This window comes from Salvia splendens, chromosome 1 (genome assembly GCF_004379255.2).
Source record: "Salvia splendens isolate huo1 chromosome 1, SspV2, whole genome shotgun sequence".
NCBI lineage: Eukaryota > Viridiplantae > Streptophyta > Magnoliopsida > Lamiales > Lamiaceae > Salvia > Salvia splendens.
The window spans coordinates 11778799-11804114 of record NC_056032.1 but is presented as its reverse complement, the minus strand read 5'-3'; the positions used below and the strand labels follow the sequence as shown (position 1 = coordinate 11804114).

Sequence of the window (25316 nt, the reverse complement as noted above, 5' to 3'; positions counted from 1 at the left end):
TCATTCAATTATGTTATGAAATTTTAGTTTCATAATTAAGGCATGCGAATTAGTAGAATAGAATGTTCTACTACAAAAGCACGCACATGGAGTTGCATCCCCTAAACCAAAGAAAACATAATAAAAGAAAGTAAAGATGACCAATTTGGCAAATAACAAACTCACAAAATGTGATAAAAGTAGAAGGTATAATTGTATGAACAAGTAGTTTACACACATATATAGGCAGTAGGCACAATGAATATAACTGACTAAGCACAAAGGGAACAGGACAGGCATACTTTCTGAATCGTTACTGTTAGAAGTGTAGCCTAGCTCTATTATGAACATTCACTATTGCAGGCCATTGATAGTGAGCTCAGAATACGAGTCAATCAAGAAGCAAAAAAACATTACAAGTTTGCTAATCTAATCCGCTGTCCCAGTTAGGAAGAAACCACTCAAGGAGCTCTGCACTCAATTCCTACTTTACTCCTCAGCAGCGAATGGCCTAACATGTCTCACCGAGAATCCTCTCAACCAATCTATCCCGTGGGAAAAAACCAGTATCAAGCTGCTGTGTTTACAGGATCGTCTCGGGTAGTGCCAAGTTACTTAAGAAGTTTTTAGCTGATGTATCGCCTTTGGCTAAAATACATGTTCATGAAATATCTCGATGGGTTGAAGCCACTGAGAAATACTGCAGAAAAGAGTAAATTACTTAATACTTTAGCAAACAAGGTGTAGTTAAGGTATAATATTGTACTGATGCTTACGTATGGGGGAAAGAACTAGGACAACACCAATTGGATACAGGAACAAAGTGGTCCTCTCCAGGAAGGGCAATACTGCACCAATCAAGCAAGATAAGAAAATGCTAAAATATTACTCATGAAAATGCGTATATTTTTCAGTAGGCAACTTTATTGCATTTATTTTAGTGGAACTTCAGATCCAAGAGTGTTGATGGACTTTTAAATAAATTTCACCAATGCAAGGCTGCGCTATCATATCCCAGCAAAGGTATAAGTATCAATGCAACACTTGGACGTGGCAAAATAGGTTTAAATTTCTGGACTTGTGCTCATGAAAGGGTCTGAACAGCTTTGTAGCCCAATGCTGGGCATAACATATAACATCAACTCTACAGATAAAAAGACATAAATGTGGTAAGACTTAACTCACCATCATAACCTAAGTAATTCAGGTAATGGTAGTATGATACAGCTACCATGAAGAGCGCATTTGATAGCAGTAAAGGAACAAACCCATGAGCCACTAGCAGAGGTGATAGAAAATAATGAAGAACTGCAAAAACGAACATAATGTCATAATTATCTGGAATATAGTTAGCAAGAATCATAGGCAAACATTTATTTTACTTACCATAAAGCAGCACAAACATAGGGAAGAAAGAGTTGCAGTGTACATCAAAGGCGTACAACCTTCAGAAGAATGATGAAAAGTTAGTCCTTAGCTCAAAGAGACATCAAACAAATACATAGTATAAAGTAATATAGTACCTTAAATCTTAACACAAACATGTACAGAAATAATTGTAATCACGTAAGGAAATACAGTCACCCAATAGAAAGGGATAAAAGATTAGCAAACAAATCAGACTCCGATAGAAAGCTCAAAATCCTTACCATTCCACCCGTTGCTCCACCACGTAACTGTTTGGAGCTTCTTCTCGAAGATAATTGTTAGTGAAAAACCTGAAGAAAAATGGCCAAACAATTGTCAGTTAGACCATCATGACATCCACAAATAGACACATAATGCAGACGTCCCAACAAACCTCCATCATGCGATAAAGACGGAATTATAACATAGTAGTATTAACTAATAAGCTGCTCAGGTGGCTTTGAGAAGATTCTAATGCATAGCAACAGAGGCAGATTGAGATGTTATGTAAGACAACGAGACTACTTGGCATGGTGAGTCATTTCTGAGAGGAATTTCAGTTTATTTTGTGAAAATATATTTAAGCATGTCAAAATTTAACTACATCTAACTTAGAGATGACTGTCCCCAAAGCATATCCCCTATGTCAATGTGAAAAGTTCTAGAAGATGCTATACTTCTTTTTTCCATACTTCCCTCACTGTTAAGCAAACAAAACAACTCTTGTATTAATAAGTGATGTTTCTACAAAAGGTTCATGGAATAAAAAACCTAATCATTCCACCAGATTTACCATGAGCAAGTACTTCAACATTCAACCTTAGAACTTATGCGCCAACTGATACGATCCCACATCGGTTTCACACGAAAGTGTGGAATAGCATATAATAGGGAGTCAACCCTTTACCTTTGACCATGGTTTTGGGTTAAGTTAGGGCTTCCTATCTTATATGCTTATCAATTTGGTGCGGTGAACGTGGATCCGGATGTCCTACGGAAAGGGGCTACCCGTAGGTGTGACCAAGGGGTGCCACCGAAAAAAACGTGGGCCCGAAAGGAAAAAGGGCCGTAAAGCGGATGGTGGGCCCGTGGCGTGTGCCGTCCGTGGACGTCCGGTTTAAAAGAGGGATGGATTGATACGATCCCACATCGGTTTCACACGAAAGTGTGGAATAGCATATAATAGGGAGTCAACCCTTTACCTTTGACCATGGTTTTGGGTTAAGTTAGGGCTTCCTATCTTATATGCTTATCAATTTGGTGCGGTGAACGTGGATCCGGATGTCCTACGGAAAGGGGCTACCCGTAGGTGTGACCAAGGGGTGCCACCGAAAAAAACGTGGGCCCGAAAGGAAAAAGGGCCGTAAAGCGGATGGTGGGCCCGTGGCGTGTGCCGTCCGTGGACGTCCGGTTTAAAAGAGGGATGGATTGATACGATCCCACATCGGTTTCGCACGAAAGTGTGGAATAGCATATAATAGGGAGTCAACCCTTTACCTTTGACCATGGTTTTGGGTTAAGTTAGGGCTTCCTATCTTATATGCTTATCAATCCATCCCTCTTTTAAACCGGACGTCCACGGACGGCACACGCCACGGGCCCACCATCCGCTTTACGGCCCTTTTTCCTTTCGGGCCCACGTTTTTTTCGGTGGCACCCCTTGGTCACACCTACGGGTAGCCCCTTTCCGTAGGACATCCGGATCCACGTTCACCGCACCAAATTGATAAGCATATAAGATAGGAAGCCCTAACTTAACCCAAAACCATGGTCAAAGGTAAAGGGTTGACTCCCTATTATATGCTATTCCACACTTTCGTGTGAAACCGATGTGGGATCGTATCACCAACAGATTATCACACATTCTACAACTAGGATGAAACCTTAGGCAGTCATTTGAATCCAAAAATTACTTGTTACTGCATTAATATACTGAAACAGAACACAGTGAAAGGCAGTATCTCCAATAAAGATTCTGCAGATGAAGATTAAACAAAAAAAGTGACACTTTGGAGAAATAGAAGTTCATTAATTGAAATGAAAAACAAAACTGAGCAAGCTATTCCGAAATTTATGTAATTATAGCAATCCATGTTCTTAAATATCCTTACCAACAAATTGTAGCCAAAATTGCACCAATCACAAAGAAATGGATGAACAAAGTTGAAATAACTACAAAAACAGCATGCCCTGCACTATGGTCGTACCTGGTACACATGAAAAAACAACAATATAGGGGCAGTCAGCGTATAAGATACAACAATTCACTTAAGTGTATAGCTAAAAAAGGAAATAATAAAGACAAAAACAACCAATCACTTAGAAATTTGACCTGAAAAGGAGATTGTTTGAACAAGAATTGTATTGAAGCAATATCGATAAGATTGATAGTAAAAATATTCATTACTCCCTCCGTTCCACTCAAGATGTCCACATTCTGTAGTGGCACGGGATTTTAGGATGAGTTGTTAGTGAAGTAAGTAGAGAGAAAAAAGTAATAGAATATTTTAATGAGGAGAAAGAAGAGAAGGATTTATTTCCAAATATAGAAAGTGGGCATCTGAGTGGGACAAACTATAAAGGAAAGGTGGACATTTGAGTGGGACGGAGGGAGTACAAAAGAAATTCTAGGTAGGGCTTGTCTGGTACTGATCAATAATTATGAAAGCAGATGTGATAGACAAAGTGTCAAAGATACTTACGCAGCACAGTATGCAATAAGGGAAACTGACAAAAGAAGACTACATATGACAACAAATGCAGGATCATCACGTGCCCATTGGTTCTTTGTTTCTGCAAAAGAAAAGATTGTCTTATTTTAGGGAATTAGTGCACTGGTAATCAGCAATGCTTCTTAAAACCAGTTGGACCAATAAATTATACATTTAGGGTATAAGACACAGAATAGGATTAACCAAGAAATAAGTTAACCAGTCCATATCGAACTATCAATGTGAACATATTAATTTTCCAACTTATACAGTTTACAGTTACATGAAGAACATTTGATTTGTAGACCTTCAGAGAAAATATATTAACGTTCCACAGAGAAAAACCAAAATAAATGTGATAATATTGTATTCCTGAACACAGATGCTAACAGATTAGCTGGACATCATTGAAGCTAATGCTACAATTTTGTAAAGAATGCCTGAAGAGTGAAGATAGCTTATTCTAAAATTTGAACTGAACACACGAGGAAGTTAATGTTTGACAATAATATTAGTAAATCTATGAAAAAGTAAACCATACATCAAGTATTGGTGAATGATATTTAAATTATAAACAGCTTCATTAAGACTTAGATGAAAATAACATTCATTACAAAAATACATGGGACAAGTAATAAAAGTATGCTCAGTGATTATGCATCATTTAAGATGTTAGTCATCGGTACAGTAAGTCAATAATACTTAACAAAACAAAATAATTGAAACAGATCAAAGAGGAAACTCACGCTTGTGATACTTGGTGTGTTGATATCTGCACCATTCGTACAATTCCACATGTAAAATAAGGAAGTAAAGTCATCAGATAAATCTGAGTAAAAATTAATTCATGAAACTACATAATTTTACAGTAAGTGTCTTTAAAAGTGACACTGCGAGCACTACAACATCTTTCTCTATCGGATGGAGATAACTAAGTTAATATGTACAAACCACATATAAAAAGCTAACCTCATTTGGCTTATTTAACACCTGTGATTCATAGTAGTTTACAGAATTACGGATTGACTGATTTTAAAAACTCCATATTTGTTAACATTATAATTGTAGAAATAAAAACCAACTACTACTCCATATGATAGTAGTACAAGAACACACCATTAGCATAACTAAAACGCATCTATCTGCCTGAAAATCTTTTCAACACAGTGAAGGATATGATGAAAACATTCTATAGATAAAACATACAGAATACACATGAACATTCAGAAAACCAAAAATATTATGCAGAGGTTAGATACCCACACGACTTTTGGTGATGTGCACAGGTTAAGCATTTGCCAGAAAGTGTACTCAATATCCATCTGTTGCCACTGCAATTGGCCATAAAATTAATTGGTGTTACTGAGAGAACATGCTGAATCCCAAAACATGTTCACATAGGAACAAGTTAATAACCATTGAATCCCAGTAATTATAGCACATCAAAATTTAGCTGTAAGCTTTTATTTTCTGTTATTTTAGCAGTCGAATTAAAACTCAACATTTTTTAACAAAGAGGTTTCATTATTAAAGCAAATAAGCCCACGGTTGTGGAAAAACAACAATATTCGACGTATGCAATCTTTAAGCATATTCAGCAATAGATTACACACTTCACAATAACCTTAACTATATAGCCATATTTCACCAATTTAAGCAGCAATGACTTCAACAACAATTTCACCAGACCAAATTGTATCCTTTCAACTATAAACTGTCACACCCAAGATCAAGTTCAAACAACCAACACCTATTGTTCGCTACCAACTAGGGAACAATTAGTGAAAGCACCAGCTGCCTCCAGCTCTAATCCTGATTCCAGAAAAGCCCCTACTCACATTAACAATAACTGGCATCAGCCTATCAACAACAGCAAACCAAATGAATAAAGACACGAGTAAAAAGGCGTATTTCTTCACAAACCAAAACAAAAAAGACATCAAGGCCTAATCAAGCCACAAACTCCTAATGAAAATGCAATGAGACAACAATTAGATAACCATCCATCAAAATTCACGAAGAAAATCGTGATCAGATCTGAGATTTCTGCCACGATTTCGGACAAAAAAATCATACGCGTGAGAATTCGGGAGGAAGGGCGCAAAACCTTGACTATTCTGCGGAGGTAGGGGAAAAACGAATTCGGCCGGGCTTGAGGGCCCGATCGGCCCTTTGTTGTTGAAGCAGTAGGCAGCATCCTTCTTCTTCTTCTTCTTCTCTGATGTATTCTGCGGTGGATTGATTTAATTACTCTAGCTTATTGATATGTGATCGATGGATTGGGTTTGAAGATCTCTTAAATTTCAAGTAACATTTTTGTTGTTCCCTTCCCTCCTCTCTGTCACTCGGCTTCGGTAAACTGTAAATGCTAGAGCGGGCCGAATCGTACGGCCCAAAGGATTAGGTGCTCTATGATAAAGAGAAAATACTGCTATTCGGTAGTATTCACTAGTCCAGCAACACCAACGTGGGATTATGATATGGGTATGTCTAACCACCACACCCGTAGAAATAAATTTACACGTTAACTAATTTCACTGAATGGAACATTAACTTCTTTGGAAAAAGGCTAAAATATGGTACTTCCTCCGTTCCATAGCAATGAAAGCGTTTCTTTTCGACACGGAGATTAAGAAAAATTGTGTTAGGTGAATTAAGTAAAGAGAGAATAAAGTGGAAAATGAAAAATGTAGAGAGATGAAGAGAGAAAAAAGTAAGAGAGAGTAAATTAGGTATGGAAAAATGTGTTGACTTTTACTAAAAAGGAAAATGACTCTATTAATATGGAATGTACCAAAATGACTCTATTACTATGGAACGGATGGAGTAACATTTTTGAACTTCCTATATACTCCATACACTATACCGTATATGCATTTATATGCACACAATACACTATACCGTATATGCATTTATATGCACACAGAGTAGTGTTATATTGTTAACTCAATAATTAATTGCTAACTATAATTAAATAATAGTCATTAGATATTCAAATTAAGAACCTAGATCATCAGTCCCGGAATGTCAATATGATCAACAAAAAACGTCAATAAGGGTATTAATGTTAATTTACAACAAATTAGTCGTAACTAACTTTTGAAAAATATCTCATAACTTTAAAACGCATACAACTTTCTCGATTTAAATTATTTTTTCACACAACATATATCAAATTAAAGATAATTTCATAAGGATTCTAACGAGATCTCACTTGCATATGTTTCGATGTCAAAATCTGAAAAAAAATTTTGAAAATTTTCAATTTTTTCGTTCAGCAACAAATGTCAACATAATATATAAAATATGTCAATATAATACATGTAGAATGTTATTCTTGAAGTAATGTGTTGACATTCTCAAAACATTGTGTTGATATTTTCAAAACACTATATTGACATTTTCATCTAAAACCCTAATTTGACAGTTTTTTTATCATTTTCGATTTAATTAATAAAAAAAATTACACGTGACAAATTTTAGACCACTAGATTTTTAAAATTCTATGGTCTTAAATTAGTTGTAGTTAATAATTAAATGATGAGTTAGCAATTAATCACTCTCCTATGTACACATTTATTATATTACTTATAGATATACATTGAGGAGAGTGTTATATTGCTAACTACAATTAAATAATAGTCATTAGATATTCAAATCAAGGACCTAGATCATCAGTCCCGGAATGTCAATATGATCAACAAAAAACGTTAATAAGGGTATTAAGGTCAATTTACAACAAATTAGTTGTAACTCACTTTTGAAAAACATCCCATAACTTTAAAACGCATATAACCTTCTTGATTTAAATTATTTTTTCGCACAACATATATCAAATTAAAGATAATTGCATAAGGATTTTAACTAGATCTCACTTGCATATGCTCCGATGTCAAAATTTGAATTTTTTTTTGAAAAATTTCATAAATTTCGTTAACAGCTTTATATCAATACACGACACATAATATGTCAATACAATGCTTGTACAATGTCAATATGTAATTGTATTGACATTGTCATGCCTTTGTGTTGATGTATTTCATACACTGTATTGACATTGTGTTTCTAAACCCTAAATTTGATAGTTGCTATTATCTTTTTAATATTAAAAAATGAAAAGCGAAATCACACATGGCAAATTGTAGACCACAAGATTTCTAAAATCCTATGATCTTAAATTAGTTGTAGTTAGCAATTAAATGATGTGTTAGCAATTGATCACTCCCCTATGATGAATAACAACATCGTAATTAAATCCCTATTAATTTTATATTTAAATTTTGCTCACTAATTTTGATGGAGTTATTTATTCTGTTTCATTTTGATTATATTTAATAAATACGTATATCACGTTCCAATAACCTAATTCATAAATATTGACTTACTTAAATTTATTAATTTTTATATGATATTAATAATTTAACGTAACAATAAATTTGTATACTATTAAATACACTGTAATTGTTTTTATAAGTATTGTTGTAGTGATCATCACCTTAAATTGTGTAGTACTATTATATCTATTTAAATTATTTTTATCGGATTAAAACTTTTATGATCAATTGATAATATAAGTTTTAATTATTTTTTAATTTAGAATGTAATTTTAATTGGATTAGAATTTTTGTGGTTAATTGATATGATTAGTTTTAATTATTTTTAATTAGTATGTAATTGCTACGTTTGTAAATTTAATCTCTAAGTACAATATTTTATAGTAGACTATTTAAGTAGATATTAAATATAATAAAATTATTTTTAGTCATCTCCTTATAATTAGCTCCTACAAGTAGGCCGGTCAAAATGGATATCGGGTATCCAATACCCGATATCCAAACCCGAAAAAGTCAGGTAATTGGATACCAGAAATTTGAAAAATCGAGTTTCGGATCAGGATCGGGTATTGAGAATTTTGGATTTTCGGATATCGGGATACCCGATATCCAATCGGGTATACCCGAATTTTTTAAAAAATTAATAAATAATGTATTTATTCTAATTTGCGTAGGTAATAGTGGCTGTGGAAGTGAGGATATTCTTACTTATTTACAATCACAAGTACCCAATTGTCCGCTTTATATTCTAATTTCTAACTGCTCATAGTCATAGGGTTTTAAAATAATGTATTAATTGTAATTTTTAAAAATCTAGGTAATTAAATATTAGGATAATTGTGATGGGTAACTTATGAATTTTGTATTTTTAAAAGTTTGTAGTTATTTTCTCTTAAATATTACTTCAAGTTTGTATTAATGCGAACTACATGTTTATATTTATAAAATTTTATATATAATATTTTAAAAAAGTCAAAATTGAAATTAATATTGGGACTGGATACCCGAAATCAAAATCGGATCGGGTATCGGATACTAGATTTTGGAGAATTCGGGATCGGGTATCCAAATTGTCGGATCGGGTATCCGCAGATACCCAATTTGACAGACCTACCTTATATATAGATGCAAATTATATTGTATATATAGGCAGTCCAAAAATGTTACCATATTTTAGCCTTTTTTGCTGCAATATTTTAGCCTTTTTCCAAAGAAGTTAATGCCCCATTAAGTGAAATTAGTTTAGGTGTAAATCTATTTTCACATGTTAAATAAATAATGGTTAGGCTTACCATGTCATAATGCTACCTTGGTGTAGCTTGCCTAGTGGATATTTTCTCATCTGATAATACTCCAAAGTGTTGCGCATTGTAATTTGTAATACATGCTTTCGTATACTCCGTCATTAAAAATATAAACTCATTTTTTAGTTTGTTTTCTAGAAATATTTTTTTTTATTTTAAGAAACTTCTTTTTCTTCACGAGATATCTCATTTTTCACTAACACACTTTTTTTTTCTGTCTCTTTCATGCTTTATTAACTTTTGTCTTAAAATTCATAAGGTTTCAAAAGTTCCTATTTTTTAAAAATGGAAGGAGTAATAAAGTTACTTATATACTCCATCTATTCTACAATAGTATGCACTTTTGGTTGGGAACTGAATTTTAATACACAATTGGTAAAGTACGAGAGAGATAGAAAGAAAAAGTAATTAAAGTATTTTTAATAGAGAATGAGTCTCACAGAGAAAAAATAATTTCCTAAATTAGTAAGTACATACTCTTGTGGGATAGACTAAAAAGGAAATAGTGCATACTATTATGAGACGGATAAAGTATAAACTAATGCTACTATTATGGAACGGGCAATGGAAAGAGCTAAAATTTTGACAATAAAACCACAAAAAGAAAAAAAAATATGTTTCCTCACTATTAATGGATATGAGGTAGCTTTCGGTGCTAGCATCGTTAGATATAGTTGCGGTGTTGATTGGGACAACAAAAGAGATAGATAATGATAGACAAATAAAATTTGAAGATGAATGAAGTAAACTATTGATACATACGATAATTGTTGATATAAGCAGCATTGTCGTTGAAATAATTGAAAGCGTCAGGAAGGGACGATGAAGCTTCGACACTAAGTTGTGACCGATCGAGAGAGAATGAGATTGACACAGAAGGATAAATAAAGTGGATATGAGAGAGGCAAATATAAAGACAGATGGATGCAACGAAGGTATTGTCAGATAGAGAGGGAAGTAAGAACTTAGGGATCCATGGTGTACGAAACTCATACATACATCTCGCATGGAAGCCTTCACTTCATCATAATGTTGGATGTTTGAGTCGGTGGAAGAAAGATGATGAGTGTGACTGTTGAGAAGACATTCCAATGGAGGGAAGTAAAAATGTACGAAAAATGGACCGACAATAGAGAAACAACCTGACCAAACCGAAGAGAACGAATCACAAATTCGGCCAATTCACAACCAGTGGGAGGCCGATCCCGTTGTGAGCTACGCCGTGTGTGGGAACGTATATGTGCAATGGAGTAGGAGTAACTCTATTAGGCCCTAAACCCTAAAGTGACGATTACAAGCAGTACAACTCCAGACAATCTACACGCGATCCATGAGACACATTACAAATGAACACAACATTGTGGAATTTGTTTGTTAAAGCCTACAACAAAGACATGTCTCAGTTAGAACGACAAGCAATTGCAAAAGCACCTTATGAGAATTTGGACACTATTAATGAATTGTAGTTGTAGTTTTTTAAATTTCAACTGTGCAAAAAACCCTAATTCTCAATGGAACAATCTCATCGATCTTCTGTTCATCGCGCTTTAGGCGGTGGTGCAGGTACCATCATACTCGCTTATGTTCCAGATCGTAATCAAACATGCAAAAATTTAACGTAATATGTCACTATGTTACCGTATGGGTGGATTATGGACTGTTCTGGGTACGATGTTGATTTGGATATATCTATCTTGTGGAATTTATTTTCATATATTCCTGATGCAGTTGCTGATGTGATACTGTGGAGAAAATGGACTCACAGCGCCACTTTTCTCGTGGTCTCAACTGCGCTTTGGTTCCTATTCGAGAGGGCTGGATACAATTTATTGTCATTCATGTCGAATGTTTTATTGCTGCTCATCGTGATACTATTCTGCTGGGCTAAATCTGCTACAATTCTTAATAGGTAGAAAATCTGCGTCGATTCTTAATAGGTAGAAAATTTGCGGAAATTGAATTAATGAATTCTGTCTATGACTTTAGACCACTGCCGCCTCTCCCTAATCTTGAAATTTCAGAAGAGACTTCTGTCAAAGCTGCTGATGAGATGCGAGTGTGGGTAAATTATGCGTTGTCAATTGCACAAGACATTGCAGTTGGTGGAAACTGGACAGTTTTTTTGAAGGTTTAAAACTTAGTTATGCTCCTCATTTATTATGTATGCCTTTTTAATTCTCGTTTTGCCAATCACTGATTGTGGAGACTTTGTGGTCTATTTGCCATGCTTATTAGGTTGCTACACTATTGTGGGTAATTTCCTACATTGGAAGTTTCTTCAACTTTCTCACTTTGATTTACATTTGTATGTATGAACTATGCGGCATGTAGTATATTTGCACTCTCTGTTCTGCTAATTGTAATCATTTTCTCGTTGGAATTATATTGCAACAGCCGTTCACCTCCACCGTCACACTTCACTTTCAAGTTTCATAAGGTGTTTTCATAGTTTCACCTCCACCGTCTCACTCTTCTTCCATGTTTCATCAGGTGCGTGCTCTCTCTTTCTCCCTTCTTCTTTTTTATTTATTCGTGTATCAGTGCATGTCAGTGTTTATATAAATATGTTTGATAATTTAATTTCTATAGTATTTTAAAGTTCTATCCGTGTATATTAATATACTTATATATCTATATACCTGCAAAAGTGAATTTTTTTGTTAGGATTTAAAAATTGGATTTGTACTTTTTTGTTAAAACCCTAACTTATCGTATTTGTTTAATTAGTAATTTATTGCTTTTGTTTTTTAGCTATTGTTTGATTAGTTGCTTCATTACAAGTTCACATTTTTTATTAAATATTGGTAGCATTTACTTTATATAGTATGTGTTTTAGAACTCTATACTAAACAAATATAAGTGATAATTGATTACAGCCGATGCAAAGCAAAGACATTTTAGTTAGTTTATACATTAGTTTTACATGATTATTTGATTAGTGATTAATCAATGCTAATAATATTTATATTTCTGATGCAGATTTATAATTGTTAAGAAGGAAGATTCTTCTCCAACAGTTAATATTGAAAATGTGGAGATTCTAGGTGATTCCAAGCCTAAGAATAGACAAAAGACTTCCGATGTTTGGAATAACTTTACGAATGAAGAACCTGACAAAAATGGGAAGAATGTCAAGTGCAATCATTGTCTTCAAAGATGGAAATATGAAGGTACGAAAATGAGAACTTCCACTTTTAGTCGCCATATGTTGGTTTGTAAGACGAAACCGAATTTTGGAGATGTCGGTGCTATGCTTCTTAATCATGATGGCAAGTTGAAGGTTAAGGATAATGTAATAGACCCAAAAACATGCCGAGAATTGATGATTAAAGTATCAGTTGCACATAATCTTCCATTGAGGTGGGTTAAATATAGCGAAATGCGAGTTTTTTTTGAAGTATTTGAACTCGGATATAAGGTTTATCTCTAGAAATACGCATGCCTTGGATGTGATGAATTTGTATGAATCTGAAAAGAAAAGATTGAAGATAAGATTGAATAGTATGCCTGGAATGTTGTGCTTGACTTCTGATATTTGGACTGGTTGTACTAATTCGGGATATATTTGTATGACTGCACATTTTGTGGATGAAACATGTAAACTGAATAGCAAAATACTTGCATTTTGTTCAATGCCTCCTCCACATACTGGAGCTGAATTAGCTCAAAAGATTTCTGACATTCTGGTGGATTGGAACATAAATAGGAAAGTCTTTTCTTTGACTTTGGATAATGCTTCTGCTAATAATTCTATAGTGAAATTGTTGAAAACACAACTTCAGTTGCAAAACTCATTATTGTGCAATGGGGAATATTTTCATGTGAGATGTTGTGCACATATCCTGAATCTTATTGTACAAGAAGGGTTGAAAGTAGCTAGTGATGCTTTAAATAAATATAGAGCAAGTATCAAATATGTAAAATCATCAGAAACGAGAATGATCAAGTTTAAGGAATGTGAACGAAAAGTTGATATTGAATTTACTACTTCATTGTGCATGGATGTGCCTACACGTTGGAATTCCACGTATTTGATGCTTGTCAGTGGAATTAAATACCGCCAGGTATTTTGTATGCTTGAATGTAATGATTTAGCTTATAAGCATTGCCCAATAGAGGAAGAGTGGGAAAGAGGAAAAGTGATGAGTGAATTCTTAAAGCCATTTTATGAAATAACTAATTTATTTTCTGGTTCATCCTATCCTACTTCCAACCTGTATTTTATGGAAGTATGGAATATTGCTCAATTGTTGGAGATGAATTCTAGAAGTCATGATGAAGTGGTAAGGTCTATGTCTCTTTTGATGAAATCAAAGTTCGAGAAATATTGGGAAGATTATAGCGACATTCTCTCCATGGGAGCTAGCCGTGTTTGATCCAAGAATGAAGTTAAAACTTGTGGAGTATTGTTACTCAACACTTGATCCTCTTTCAAGTCAGGATAAAGTCAATAGGTTGAAGATGAAATTGTATACTCTGTACGATGAGTACCAGAAAAAGTGTTGATGCATCTTCGATTAAGATTCCTCAATCTAGTGGAAGTTCTAATTCTGAAGTTGGAGAGTCTAAATTCATGGAAGGAGGAGTAAGGAAAGCATTGATAATGAAATCAAGAGTACTTGATGTAACTAATCTTATTTTCTTTAAATATTTGTTTGTATTTATATTTGTATCTAAAGTAATTTCATTTATCTTTTTTACTTACATTTTAATATTATTGCTATAGGGATATAAGAGTTACAAAGGTCTAACTTCTGATACAAAGTCAACATTGGATGTGTATTTGGAAGACCTCCCGATGGATGAAGATGTTGAAATCGATTTGCTTAAGTATTGGAAAGAGAAGTCATCCCGTTTTGGAGTACTTGCTAGGATGGCGTGTGACGTGCTTAGTATTCCTATAACAACAGTAGCATTCGAATCTTCCTTTAGCATTGGAGCACATGTCTTAAATAAATACCGAAATAGACTCCTTCCTGAAAAAGTACAAGCTTTAATTTGTACACTTAATTGGTTGCATGGATATTCTTGCACACTTAATTGGTTGCATGGATATTCTAATGGTAAGATTTTACTTTTGTTATAAAATTCTAAACTATCAAACTATATTTTATGTTAACATAGTAATTTTGTTAATAGAAGATGGAGATTCTAAAGATGACGAGGAGGAAGCTAATGCTCAAGTTGAAGTGTCAAAGCTTATAGACTTGGAAGAATGTCATTCAAATATTTAGGTTTATTTTGAAACATGGATTTTTTTTACTTGGAAGAATGTCATTCAAGTATTTAGGTTTATTTTGAAACATGGACTTTTTTTAGAACTTGTGGTTAAACAGTTTATCTTTTTGTTATCTTAGATTATGTCATGAATATTTTAGATTTTTAATATATTACTTTACTTATGATAGACTTATATTTTATTTTTTATATAATAATTTGTTATGGAATATAGATATAAGATTCTTAAAAGTTAAATAAGTGTCCACAAGCATCAATGGGACGGATTCGTCCCGCCTGAGTCCGCCGCTGACGGCGAGAAGATCTTCCGGCTGAACGCCGACCTTGAGTGGGAGGCAGCACACGAGCCCTCCACCAGGGGCTCGACGCCAACAGAGAGTGCGGCGTAGGGCCCGGGCTGGCCTTTGCCAACGCGGTGAAGGAGCGCAGTAGGGCTGGTGCCGTGCGCGGCGGCGGGGACGCAGATGAAGGATTGGGCGAGAGGCGGGGTGCTCTACGAGAGAATGGTGAAGCGGGCGAAGGGGGCAGCGGAGATAGCGGCGGTGCTGTGGTATCAAGGGGAGAAGGACACATTCTTGAAGGAGGATGCAGAATTGTATGGAGCTATGCGGCACCGATACGGATACGCGTATCGGTATCCGAAGGATACGGATACGCGGATACGGCTCTTTCCCAAACAACCCGATACGCGGATACGTTTTAACTATTTTTTTTAATAAATAATAATAGTGCAAAATAAATTACAAAATAGATATTCTAATTCAACATAGAGACATTAAAGGTCTATTACACTCAAAATAACATGATAGCAGCAGGTTCTAAATTAGGAAATAATTAAAAGGTAGTAGCAAACTAGCATCAAGCCATCAACATCAAGCTTCTTCCTCATTCCCCGTCTCCTCCAGCTCCACACCTTCATCCTCGGCATCACCCAATCCAAATGATACAGCCTGCAACTCAGGTTCATCAATGGAGAGGTCAGCAACTTCAAGAAGACCAACACCACTAAGGGAATCAAAAGAATCTCCCCCAACATCCCACATCCTTGTCTCTCCTTTCTTGTATGCATCAGTTCTTCTTGACAAATGTCTCAGATTTGAGTGCACAAAGACCAAATCTTCAGCCCGCTCAGGAGTTAAGGCATTTCTCTTGACACTATGGATGAAGCTATATGTGCTCCAATTTCTTTCACAGCAAGAAGAAGAGGCCGGTTGGCTGAGCAGTTTCATGGCCAAACTCATCAAAAGAGGGATAGATTGTCCATGATTTGTCCACCATGTCATTGGGGAAACAGCCCATCTATCATGTATAGAATCAGGGTCATTGAATTCTTCTGAACAACTAGAAAACCTTGCATATTCTTCCTTCACTGCAGCCAACTCTTGCGGTATGCGAAAGAATTTCTTGAAGCAAGTCATCCTCATTTGTGATATTTCCTTGTCCTTGTGGGGGGGTAGTCGGCCAGCACCTTCTTGAAGCCACATGTTGCTGTAAAATCTGGAATTGGCAGCAATTTAGATCATGAAGTTAAAATGAAAAAATGAAGAGCAAAGAATCTGAATTTTAATTGCACAGTGCATATTACCTTGGATTGAGTGAATGAGCCAAACAATGAAGTGGATTATTGCCTTTTGTCCACCTAGCAATCAATATATCATGAATAACAGAGTAGAGGTCTGACTCCTCATTTGGTTCCTTCCCTTCATACAAATATATTTCTTTCTTCACTTTCTCCATAATATATTTCCTCCACCAGGTTTAGGCTTCTCTAGAATGGTGACATGATCCCACAATGGAGCCCTGATATCAGTTATTTGTCTGGACCCAGATCCAACACTAGAACTAGCAGCAGAACTAGCACTAGAACTAGCAGCAGTAGCACTCAGATTTGGAGATGCCATACTGCTGAAATTATAATTGAATTGAATTGGGGGAGCAAAAAACTGAATTATAACATAGAAAAGCGATGGCAAAAATAGATACATAAAACGAAAAATCTAAAAAAAAAAGCATACCGAATCTATGGAGGCGGGGAGTTTTTGACCTAGCTGCGGCTTTCTCAATTGTGTGGAATCTTATATTGTATAGAGCATCATTATTTATAGAGCTAGATTTGTTCATCCAGCTGCAATGGGCTACATCACAAATGGGCTTTTTGGTCCAGCCCGTTAATTCTATCGGGCCGGCTCCTTTAGATGGGCTTTAAACTGGGCCGTATCCACCGAGATACGTATCGAATCTGAGGTTTCCCGGCCCAATACGGCCCATCCCGCGGATACGCCCAGGATACGTATCCGTCGCGTATCCGTCGCGTATCGGTATCGGATACGTATCCGATACGCGATACGGCAACAAAGTGAAGTATCCGTGTTATATAGGTATGGAGACAACGTTGAGAAGCTTATTCTCAACCTCCGTCAAGATCTCGATTTGCCTGTCATCCTTGTCAGTGCATTCTCACTTGATATCTTCTAGCTCTCATGCATTCTTTGTGTAATTATGTGTATAAACTATGTTGCAGGTTTCCCTTGCATCTGGAAGGGAGTACCTAGACAAGGTTAGAGAGGCACAAAAAGGAATTAGTGTGGAGAATGTGGTTTGCGTGGACGCTCTGGGACTGCCTCTCCAAGAAGACAATCTTCATATCACTACTGAGGTGAGGCCCATATTCTCATATGATGGCAGATTCTTATATCACACATTTTCTTACCCAATAAATGTCACCACGCCAATTCTATATTCCTTTCCTGCGATGTCTTCAGAATGTAATATGACGTGAATCAATGATAATATTTGGTTTGGTTGTGATTCTGTAACAATACATGATGTGTAAAATATCCTTTTATGTTGATTTATGTAGAACCAAGATGGCAACTGAATTCTACGAATGTTGAGACTCCGGCCAAATTGAAACCACTATTCCTGATATCTGTATTCAGTTTAGAGATTTAATTGGCTCAAGAATGTCTTCCATATAAATTTGAAATTAGTACTACTAATATTGTAATGGCAATTTTTTATGAAATTGAATTTGAAGATCAAATATTCTAATTCAATACCAAATTTTTTATTTCATAACATCAAATAATTGGCATAAAATTTTATTGTTGTTCAAAATTAGTTGGTAAGTGGAGTAAAAAATAATTCAAGATTTGACATCGACCTTTTATTAAATAAATTTTACTTAAATAACTGTGTATTTATATTTATTTGACGTCATCATTATGAGATCATAATCTTTCGACAGTTGTATGTATTAAAATATCAAAAAATTTTATATTTCGTTTCTTATTTCTCATGATATATAAATCGTTATATCCGCTTAGCATACGTATGTGCTTTTTTAACCTACTTGGTAACAAGACTTTCTATATCGCTTTTTATTCTACTTGCGACGAACTTTAAAAGTGATCTAAAATATCATAAACATTTCACAGTTGCCTACATAGAATAGGTTCTTATTCGACCCGAGTTAGGAAATAACAAATGAAATGCAAGTTTTGTCATATTTTAGACCATATTTAAAGTTCGTGAGAAATATAAAAAATTGGTCAAATTTCATGATTTAAGGAGCAAAATCCTATTCGGGTTGCGGATAAATCGAGTTGTAATTTTATCGGGTAACAATCTATATTTCTCACGCTATTTAAGTTAGCCTATCAGATTTTGAATCAGTCCTAATCAGGAGTCATGTTAATCAAGTCATGTTAATCCAGTGGGGGCTAATTAGATTGTGGTTTTATTGAATTAGAAATATCTAATTCTAACTTTTTAAATTTAACGAGCTATCGGGCTAGTCCATAGATTTCAGATTGCACTGACATATCTACTAGCTGGGAATAAAATTGGAGAAATAACTGATGAAAAAATATTTAAAATATAATATACTAAATATTAAGTTTTTGTATAATACACTTTGTCTATCCTGCTGTAATTTTGAGCACGAGATTTTAAAAAATGATATTTAGAAAATTAAATTGAGAGAAAATAAAGCACGAAAGATAATAAAATAGAGGAGTGGAAAGAAAATAAAGAAAGAAGTGTGATTGTGTTTATAGTTTGCTAAAAACAATGTAGTAAATGAGTCATTTTAATGGAATGTAAAAAAAAACTTAATAGGACAGAAAGAATGTTATTTTAATATGTATACATAATTATTCAATTATAAAAAAAATAGGCTTAATAAAATTCATAGCATTACTTCATCTATTTCTTTGTTAATTGAGTTGTTTTTTTTACTTTAAAAAGTTTCAAGATAATTGAGTTATTTTTAATTTTTAGCAAAAAGTAACACTTTTTCTTACTTTGTTGTCTCTTACTTTATTCATCATCCACTTAAAACACTATCTTAATCATCGTGTTCAAAAATATAACTCTATTACTCCCTCCATCCCAAAGAGTATGAACTATTTCCTTTTTCGTCCGTCCCTGAAAAGTATTAACTTTCTAGTTTTGAAAAATTCAACCAATATGTGATTCCTACACATCATTTTATTTACAACTTATACCATTACAATAATGTGGACCCCACTTTCCACTCATATTATTTTCACTACTCTTTCTTTCTCTTATTTTTTCCTTATTTATTAAAACTCATGCCAAACCTATTTTTTACTCCCTCAGTCTCACTCAAGATGACCACATTCCTGAGTGGCACGGGATTTTAGGAAGTATTGTTAGGTGGAATAAAGTAGGGAGTGAAAAGATAGTTGAATATTTTATTAAGGAGAGAAGAGAGAGGAGATTATTTCCCAAATTAAAAAATGATCATCTTGATTGGAATAAACAAAAAAGAAAAGGTGATCATTTTGAATTAGACCTGGATAAATTCAGGACAGATATTTCCAACCTAAAAAGATGCTCAAGTGTAGCGTGTCCATAGTAATAAACATAGTACTGCTACCTTGAAAGAGCCATGACACTCCAGTCACATGCGTCCTTATAAAAAGAACAAAATTGTACTCTACCGTTCCATAAATTTTGTTATTTTGACCGGAGATAGTAACTTTCACCGAATGCTAAGGGCATCCATAATGGGGCGCCCTAAGGCGCGCCCTATATATTTTATTATTGTTGTTTTGTTAATTAATTTAAATGTTTTCAAATATATAATGCAAACTAATTTAAAAACACAACGAGTAACAAAAAACTGACGAAGATTGCATTAATTACACAAGTTACACGATTCAAGTTGGCTAATCTACGCAATTCCCAACTTCCGGAGCAGCTCATCGATCAACCCCCGAAGATATTCGGCTTCGGCGGGGTCCGTACACTTCTTGAGGGCCTTGTGCGTCTGCAACAACGTCTTCGCCATCGAGGCTGTTGCCAACGACTCATACGCGACGGCCGTCGGGCTCGGGGTCAGGATCGGGACCAGGATCGGCGATGGCGCGGCAGTGGTCGAGGATGATGTCGTCGTCGCTCAAGTTCTCGCCGCTCCCCTGCTCCCTCGCGCACTTCTCGTACTCCGACGCGAACAGGTTGACTTGCTTCTTCACCTGATCCCAGTGCTTGCGGAGCTGCTCCCGTTGGCGCTTGTACGCGCTCGACGGCTTCGCCGCATTGTAACGCTCGACGATGCGCTCCCAGTACGCCACCTGCCTCTCGTTGTTCGCGAATATCGGGTCCTCTGTTATATCCACCCAACACCTCGCCAATACGAGGGTTTCATCCGGCTGGTAGTTCGTACGGCTGGGGGCGTACTCTTAACAAGTTCCTGGAGGTAGAAACTTGTATGCACGCTGCTGGTTCCGCTTCTTTTTGGCGGCGGCGGAAGCGGATGGGGTGGCGTCAGCGGCGGCGCGGCGGGAGGGGGCGACGGGTCGGTTTGGAGACGGCTCCATGTCATCCAAACCGTACGATTCAGTACTGAATTCGGGATCGTACTGCGTGTTGGCGTTGAACGGCCGATATTCGTCGTGTTCTGTACCCAGCCAACGCGCCTCACCAAACATCGAACTATTGGGACTTGAATCCATTTTGTAGTAAATGTGAGTTTCGAGAGTGGAATCGTGAAATGAAATATTACAAATGAAGGTGGGGTTGGAGGTATTTATACAAAAAATAAAAAACGTGTGCCATCGTCCGCACCCATCGTCCGCCGAGCCCACAATGAGGCGCCCGATGGCGCGGACGATGCATTGGGAGTGGGCGTAGGGCGCAGACGATGGCGGACACCCACAATGGAGGCATCGTCCGCCCCCGAGGACGATGGCAGCCATCGGGCGCCCCATTGTGGGTGCCCTAATGAAAAATTAGCGAAATATGAGTCTAATTTTTATATATTAGTTTTTCTATAATAAAATGTGAGTGCGAATGAGTTAGTAGAATATGAGATCCATTATCTAAAATGAAAAAAAAAAATTTAACGCGAAAAATTTTGTGGGACGGAAGGAAATGAAAAAATGTGACAAACTTTCTGGGACAGAGGGAGTACTGCTATTAACGCGCTAGATTAGATAAAATAAATTACTCCTCCACCCACCGATAATCTTAGATAAAATAGTACTTTATTCGTCCGTCAATAATTATCTCATTTTACTCCCTCCCTCCCACAAAAATTGTCTAATTTATTCATTTTCGCTCGTCCCACAAAATTTGTCTCATTTCTCTTTTGACCATATTTGGTAGTGGACCACATATTCCACTAACTCATTCCTACTCACATTTTATTATAAAACTAATATATAAAAGTAGGACCCACATTCCACTAACTTTTTCAACTCACTTTTCATTACATTTCTTAAAACTCATGCCCGGTCAAAGTGAGACAATCTTTATGAGACGGAGGGAGTACTATTTTTAGAGTTTAAGGTTTAAGACTTAACTCAAGGTGCATCTGGTAGATCAGTGGATGCCAGAGAACCATGAATGACCGCAGAACACACTATCTAGGTGATAAGATAGACATGAAATCAACGGACGAAGAGCAATCTCTCTAGTGAATAGGGCTGAGCTTACCAACCAGCAACGTAAGTGCTGGTGTCCAATCTGCCAAATAATATGAAAGTGATGAAAAGGAATACCATTGTACTTGTGACCATTTCTCTCCGTTTAAAGAAACCTAACAATCAAACAATGAATTCAGTGGCGGATCCAGAATTCGATATGAAGGGGCATAATTAAATATTAAAAAAATTAATATAATTTTTAATAATAAAATTAAATAATGTACTCTGTATTTATTAAAATATTAAAATACAAAAGTAACTAATGTTAAATAGTAAACATTTAGACTCCATAGATGTTTCAAATGTTTATTTTAATACAAGTAAATGCAATAAAGATCACATCAAATACGTATTTTCTAGTAATTAATAAACGTATTAATAATTTTGAAAAAACGTGTTTAATTAAAAATAAATAGTATATGTAAACTAATAAAAATATAGATTTATAAAGTATTTTAATGGTTTGATTTGATAATAAGAAGAGATATGAATTGATAAAATAAAGAAAGAAGGTTAGGAGAAGAAAAAAAATGCTCTTAATGAGGTTTGATGGCTTGATCTATGGACTTCTTAGTTACATAACCACTAAGCTACTAACTTTAATATATATAGTAGTAACATTTATTGAAAACCTATATTTTTCTATTCATGGAGGGAGCGATTTTGTTAGTTCTAGTTCAACCCTAAGTGATATTTAGGCTCATCGGACAACCGGGAAGGGGCGGTCCCCCACCTTGTCCCCCAAATCTGTCGGTGAAAGAACTAGAGAAACTAAATCAATTTTACAAAAATCATACATACTTCATCCATCATGAGATAAGTGAGGCATATCAAATAACTTGATGCATTTTCTTTATTGGAAAAAAACAATATTTTATCTCTGTTATTTTATTCTTTCTAATTTTTCTCTTTCTTATTTTATTTTTTCTCCTACTTTTTCCTCTTCTTATTTTATTTTTTTTGTTTAACTATTTCTTCCATCCAATAAAAATAGAGATATTTGGAATGACAAGGTAACTAATGCACAATTGATAAAGTAAGAAAGAGAAAGAGAAGAGTAGGTAAAGTAGTTTTAATAGTTAATGAGGATGGAAACAAAGAAAATAACTCTATTTTTTTGGTAATTACCAAGGTCGCTAGATTTGTATGCACCTTAATGAATGAGATAACTGACCAAGTATTTAAAACTGTTCTATATCTAAAAGTAGGGATCGATCCCTAACTATTTGATTAAGGATGGATGTGTCCCATCCACTCGACCACTAACCCTTGGATTAAAAGACTAGTCCATACAATTTGTGGCAAAAAAAGCGCACAAGGACGGACTAGTATATTTATAGCATTCACAATGGTTGGCCGATGGAGAGGCCTTCCCGATCTGCCCCCATCTGCCAACCATTGTAGCGGAGGGGCCGATCATCGCCCCATTCCTCCTCCCCCATTTGAGCCGTTCCATAGGGCCGTCGATCGGCCCTATGATCAAATTTTTTATTTTTTATTTTTAGATTTTGCTGAGAGAGAAAGAGAGAGAGGAAGAAGAAATACGCAGAAGAAGGGGGGAAAGAAGCGGGTGATTGAGGAAGAAAGCAAATGCAACCCTAATTTGTATTTAAACTAATTTTATTGGGCTTATTAATGAGCCAATAATTTTATTAAATAAATGGATTATAGATGGGAGATGATCTAATTTAGGTTTTCATCCTCTAATTAATTAATAAGTTGTCATGTATTTGAGATCAATTAAAATTTATTTTATGTATTGTATTAATTTAATATTTTAATTTAATTAAGTTGATAACATATTAAATATAAAAGTGCAAAAATATTAATACAAAATAGTAATGACAGTGGAAATAAAATAGAAAGGGATAGGTCTTTGGGAGGACCCCATTGCAGGGAGACAAGCCTTTAATAAAATGCTGGATCGGAAGAATAGACATTCGACCTAACACCAAAACATATCTCACTGAAAACCAACCTCAAGAGTAAAACCAAATCCCTCGAAATTAAATCCATCTCTCAGAGAAATGGAAGTTGTGAGTTCAACCAAAACGTTGTTTATCTTATCGGGGCAGAGCAACATGGCCGGCCGTGGAGGCGTGGCGCAAAAACGTTGGGACGGCGTCGTCCCACCCGAGTGCGCCACCGACGGCCAAAAAATATACCGACTGGACGCCAACCTCCGCTGGGAGGTGGCGCAAGAGTCTCTCCATCACGATATCGACTCAAAGAAGGCGTGCGGCGTGGGGCCCGGGATGCCCTTCGCCAACGCGGTGAAGGAGCGCGTGGGGGTGATCGGGCTGGTGCCATGTGCAGTCGGCGGCACCGCGATCAGGGAATGGGCGCGTGGGGAGCATCTCTACGAGGACATGGTGAAGCGGGCGAAAGCGGCGGAAAGCGGCGGAGAGATCGCGGCGTTGCTGTGGTACCAGGGGGAGAGCGATACGACGTCGCAGGAAGAAGTCGACGCCTACAAGCATAAATTGGAGGAGCTTATCCACAACATCCGTGCAGATCTCAATTTGCCTAATCTTCCCGTTGTTCAGGTTTGTACCTGAGTTTTATTTAATAATTTCTTCTCTCTCACTCTATATTTTGGAATTAATTGCAGGTAGCACTTGCATCTGGAATTGAAAAGAAATACGTGGATGAAATCAGGGCAATACAACTGGGAATGGATCTCCCCAATGTTGTATGTGTTGATGCAAAGGGATTGGAGCTGAAAGAAGATAATCTGCATCTTACTACTGAGTCCCAGATTCAGTTGGGCCACTCCTTGGCCCAAGCTTTTCTCGCCAATTTTTGGACTGAGAAGGCCCATCTCTGATTGGGCTATGAGAATGAATTCCATGACCAGCCTACTACCTCTGTTATAATATTGCAATTTTAATGTATCGCGAATCAACTTTTTCCTTTTTGCATGTATGGAATATGGATCAAAGTTATATTCATCAAATGTACGTTGAATTTGTCGATTATCTAATAATTCCATTAAATATGTGACTGAATTGTTACGTCCTTTCATTTTTGGGTGATTTGCATTTTGAGGGTATATCAATTGTAATAAATGAGTGATCAATCTCTGAAAAGTATAATTGCCCAAAGTAAGAGATTTGATAAAAATAATACTGAAAAGTTTAATTGCCCAAAGTAAGAGATTTGATAAAAATAATACTCCCTCCGATTAGTTGAGGCGAAACTTTTTGACACGAAGTTTAAGAAAGGATTGTTGAATGTGTTCAATAAATAGGATAAAAAAGTAAGAGAGAGAAAAAGATAAAAATGATAAAGTAAAAAGTGAATAAAGTTAGCGAGAGTAAAGTAAGAAAGAGAAAAAAGTTACTCCATCCATCCCATAATAGATGGCACACTTGGGGAATGACATGTGAT

At 35.8% G+C, this 25316-nt stretch overlaps 3 protein-coding genes and 1 pseudogene across 5 annotated transcripts; 2 read left to right on the top strand and 2 right to left on the bottom strand.

Moving 5' to 3' along the window:
• Nucleotides 1-144: 144 nt before the first annotated feature.
• LOC121742350 (protein unc-50 homolog) lies at nucleotides 145-6542 on the bottom strand. The gene is made up of 10 exons (XM_042135469.1): nucleotides 6205-6542; nucleotides 5361-5428; nucleotides 4844-4869; nucleotides 4089-4179; nucleotides 3498-3593; nucleotides 1629-1697; nucleotides 1366-1424; nucleotides 1165-1287; nucleotides 756-827; nucleotides 145-679 (listed from the first exon to the last, which is right to left on the bottom strand). The coding sequence occupies exons 1-10, from the start codon at nucleotides 6292-6294 to the stop codon at nucleotides 606-608; spliced, it is 768 nt and encodes a 255-aa protein (XP_041991403.1). The 5' UTR covers nucleotides 6295-6542; the 3' UTR covers nucleotides 145-605.
• Nucleotides 6543-14218: 7676 nt separating this feature from the next.
• On the top strand, nucleotides 14219-17839 carry LOC121795371 (annotated as a pseudogene).
• On the bottom strand, nucleotides 15667-17362 carry LOC121795878. Of its 3 annotated transcripts, none has more exons than XM_042194544.1 (3): nucleotides 16989-17362; nucleotides 16559-16878; nucleotides 15667-16470 (listed from the first exon to the last, which is right to left on the bottom strand). In XM_042194544.1, exons 2-3 carry the CDS (start codon nucleotides 16708-16710, stop codon nucleotides 15846-15848), a joined length of 777 nt encoding a protein of 258 aa, XP_042050478.1. In that variant the 5' UTR covers nucleotides 16711-16878; nucleotides 16989-17362; the 3' UTR covers nucleotides 15667-15845. The 3 variants fall into 3 exon arrangements, with proteins under 3 accessions (XP_042050478.1, XP_042050484.1, XP_042050471.1); XM_042194550.1 differs by having other exon boundaries at nucleotides 16559-16875; XM_042194537.1 differs by lacking the exon at nucleotides 16989-17362 and having other exon boundaries at nucleotides 16559-16982.
• Nucleotides 17840-23849: 6010 nt separating the features above from the next.
• Nucleotides 23850-24924, top strand: LOC121795871 (probable carbohydrate esterase At4g34215). Its single transcript, XM_042194525.1, has 2 exons — nucleotides 23850-24472; nucleotides 24538-24924. Exons 1-2 carry the CDS (start codon nucleotides 23954-23956, stop codon nucleotides 24751-24753), a joined length of 735 nt encoding a protein of 244 aa, XP_042050459.1. The 5' UTR covers nucleotides 23850-23953; the 3' UTR covers nucleotides 24754-24924.
• The last annotated feature ends 392 nt before the right edge of the window (nucleotides 24925-25316 follow it).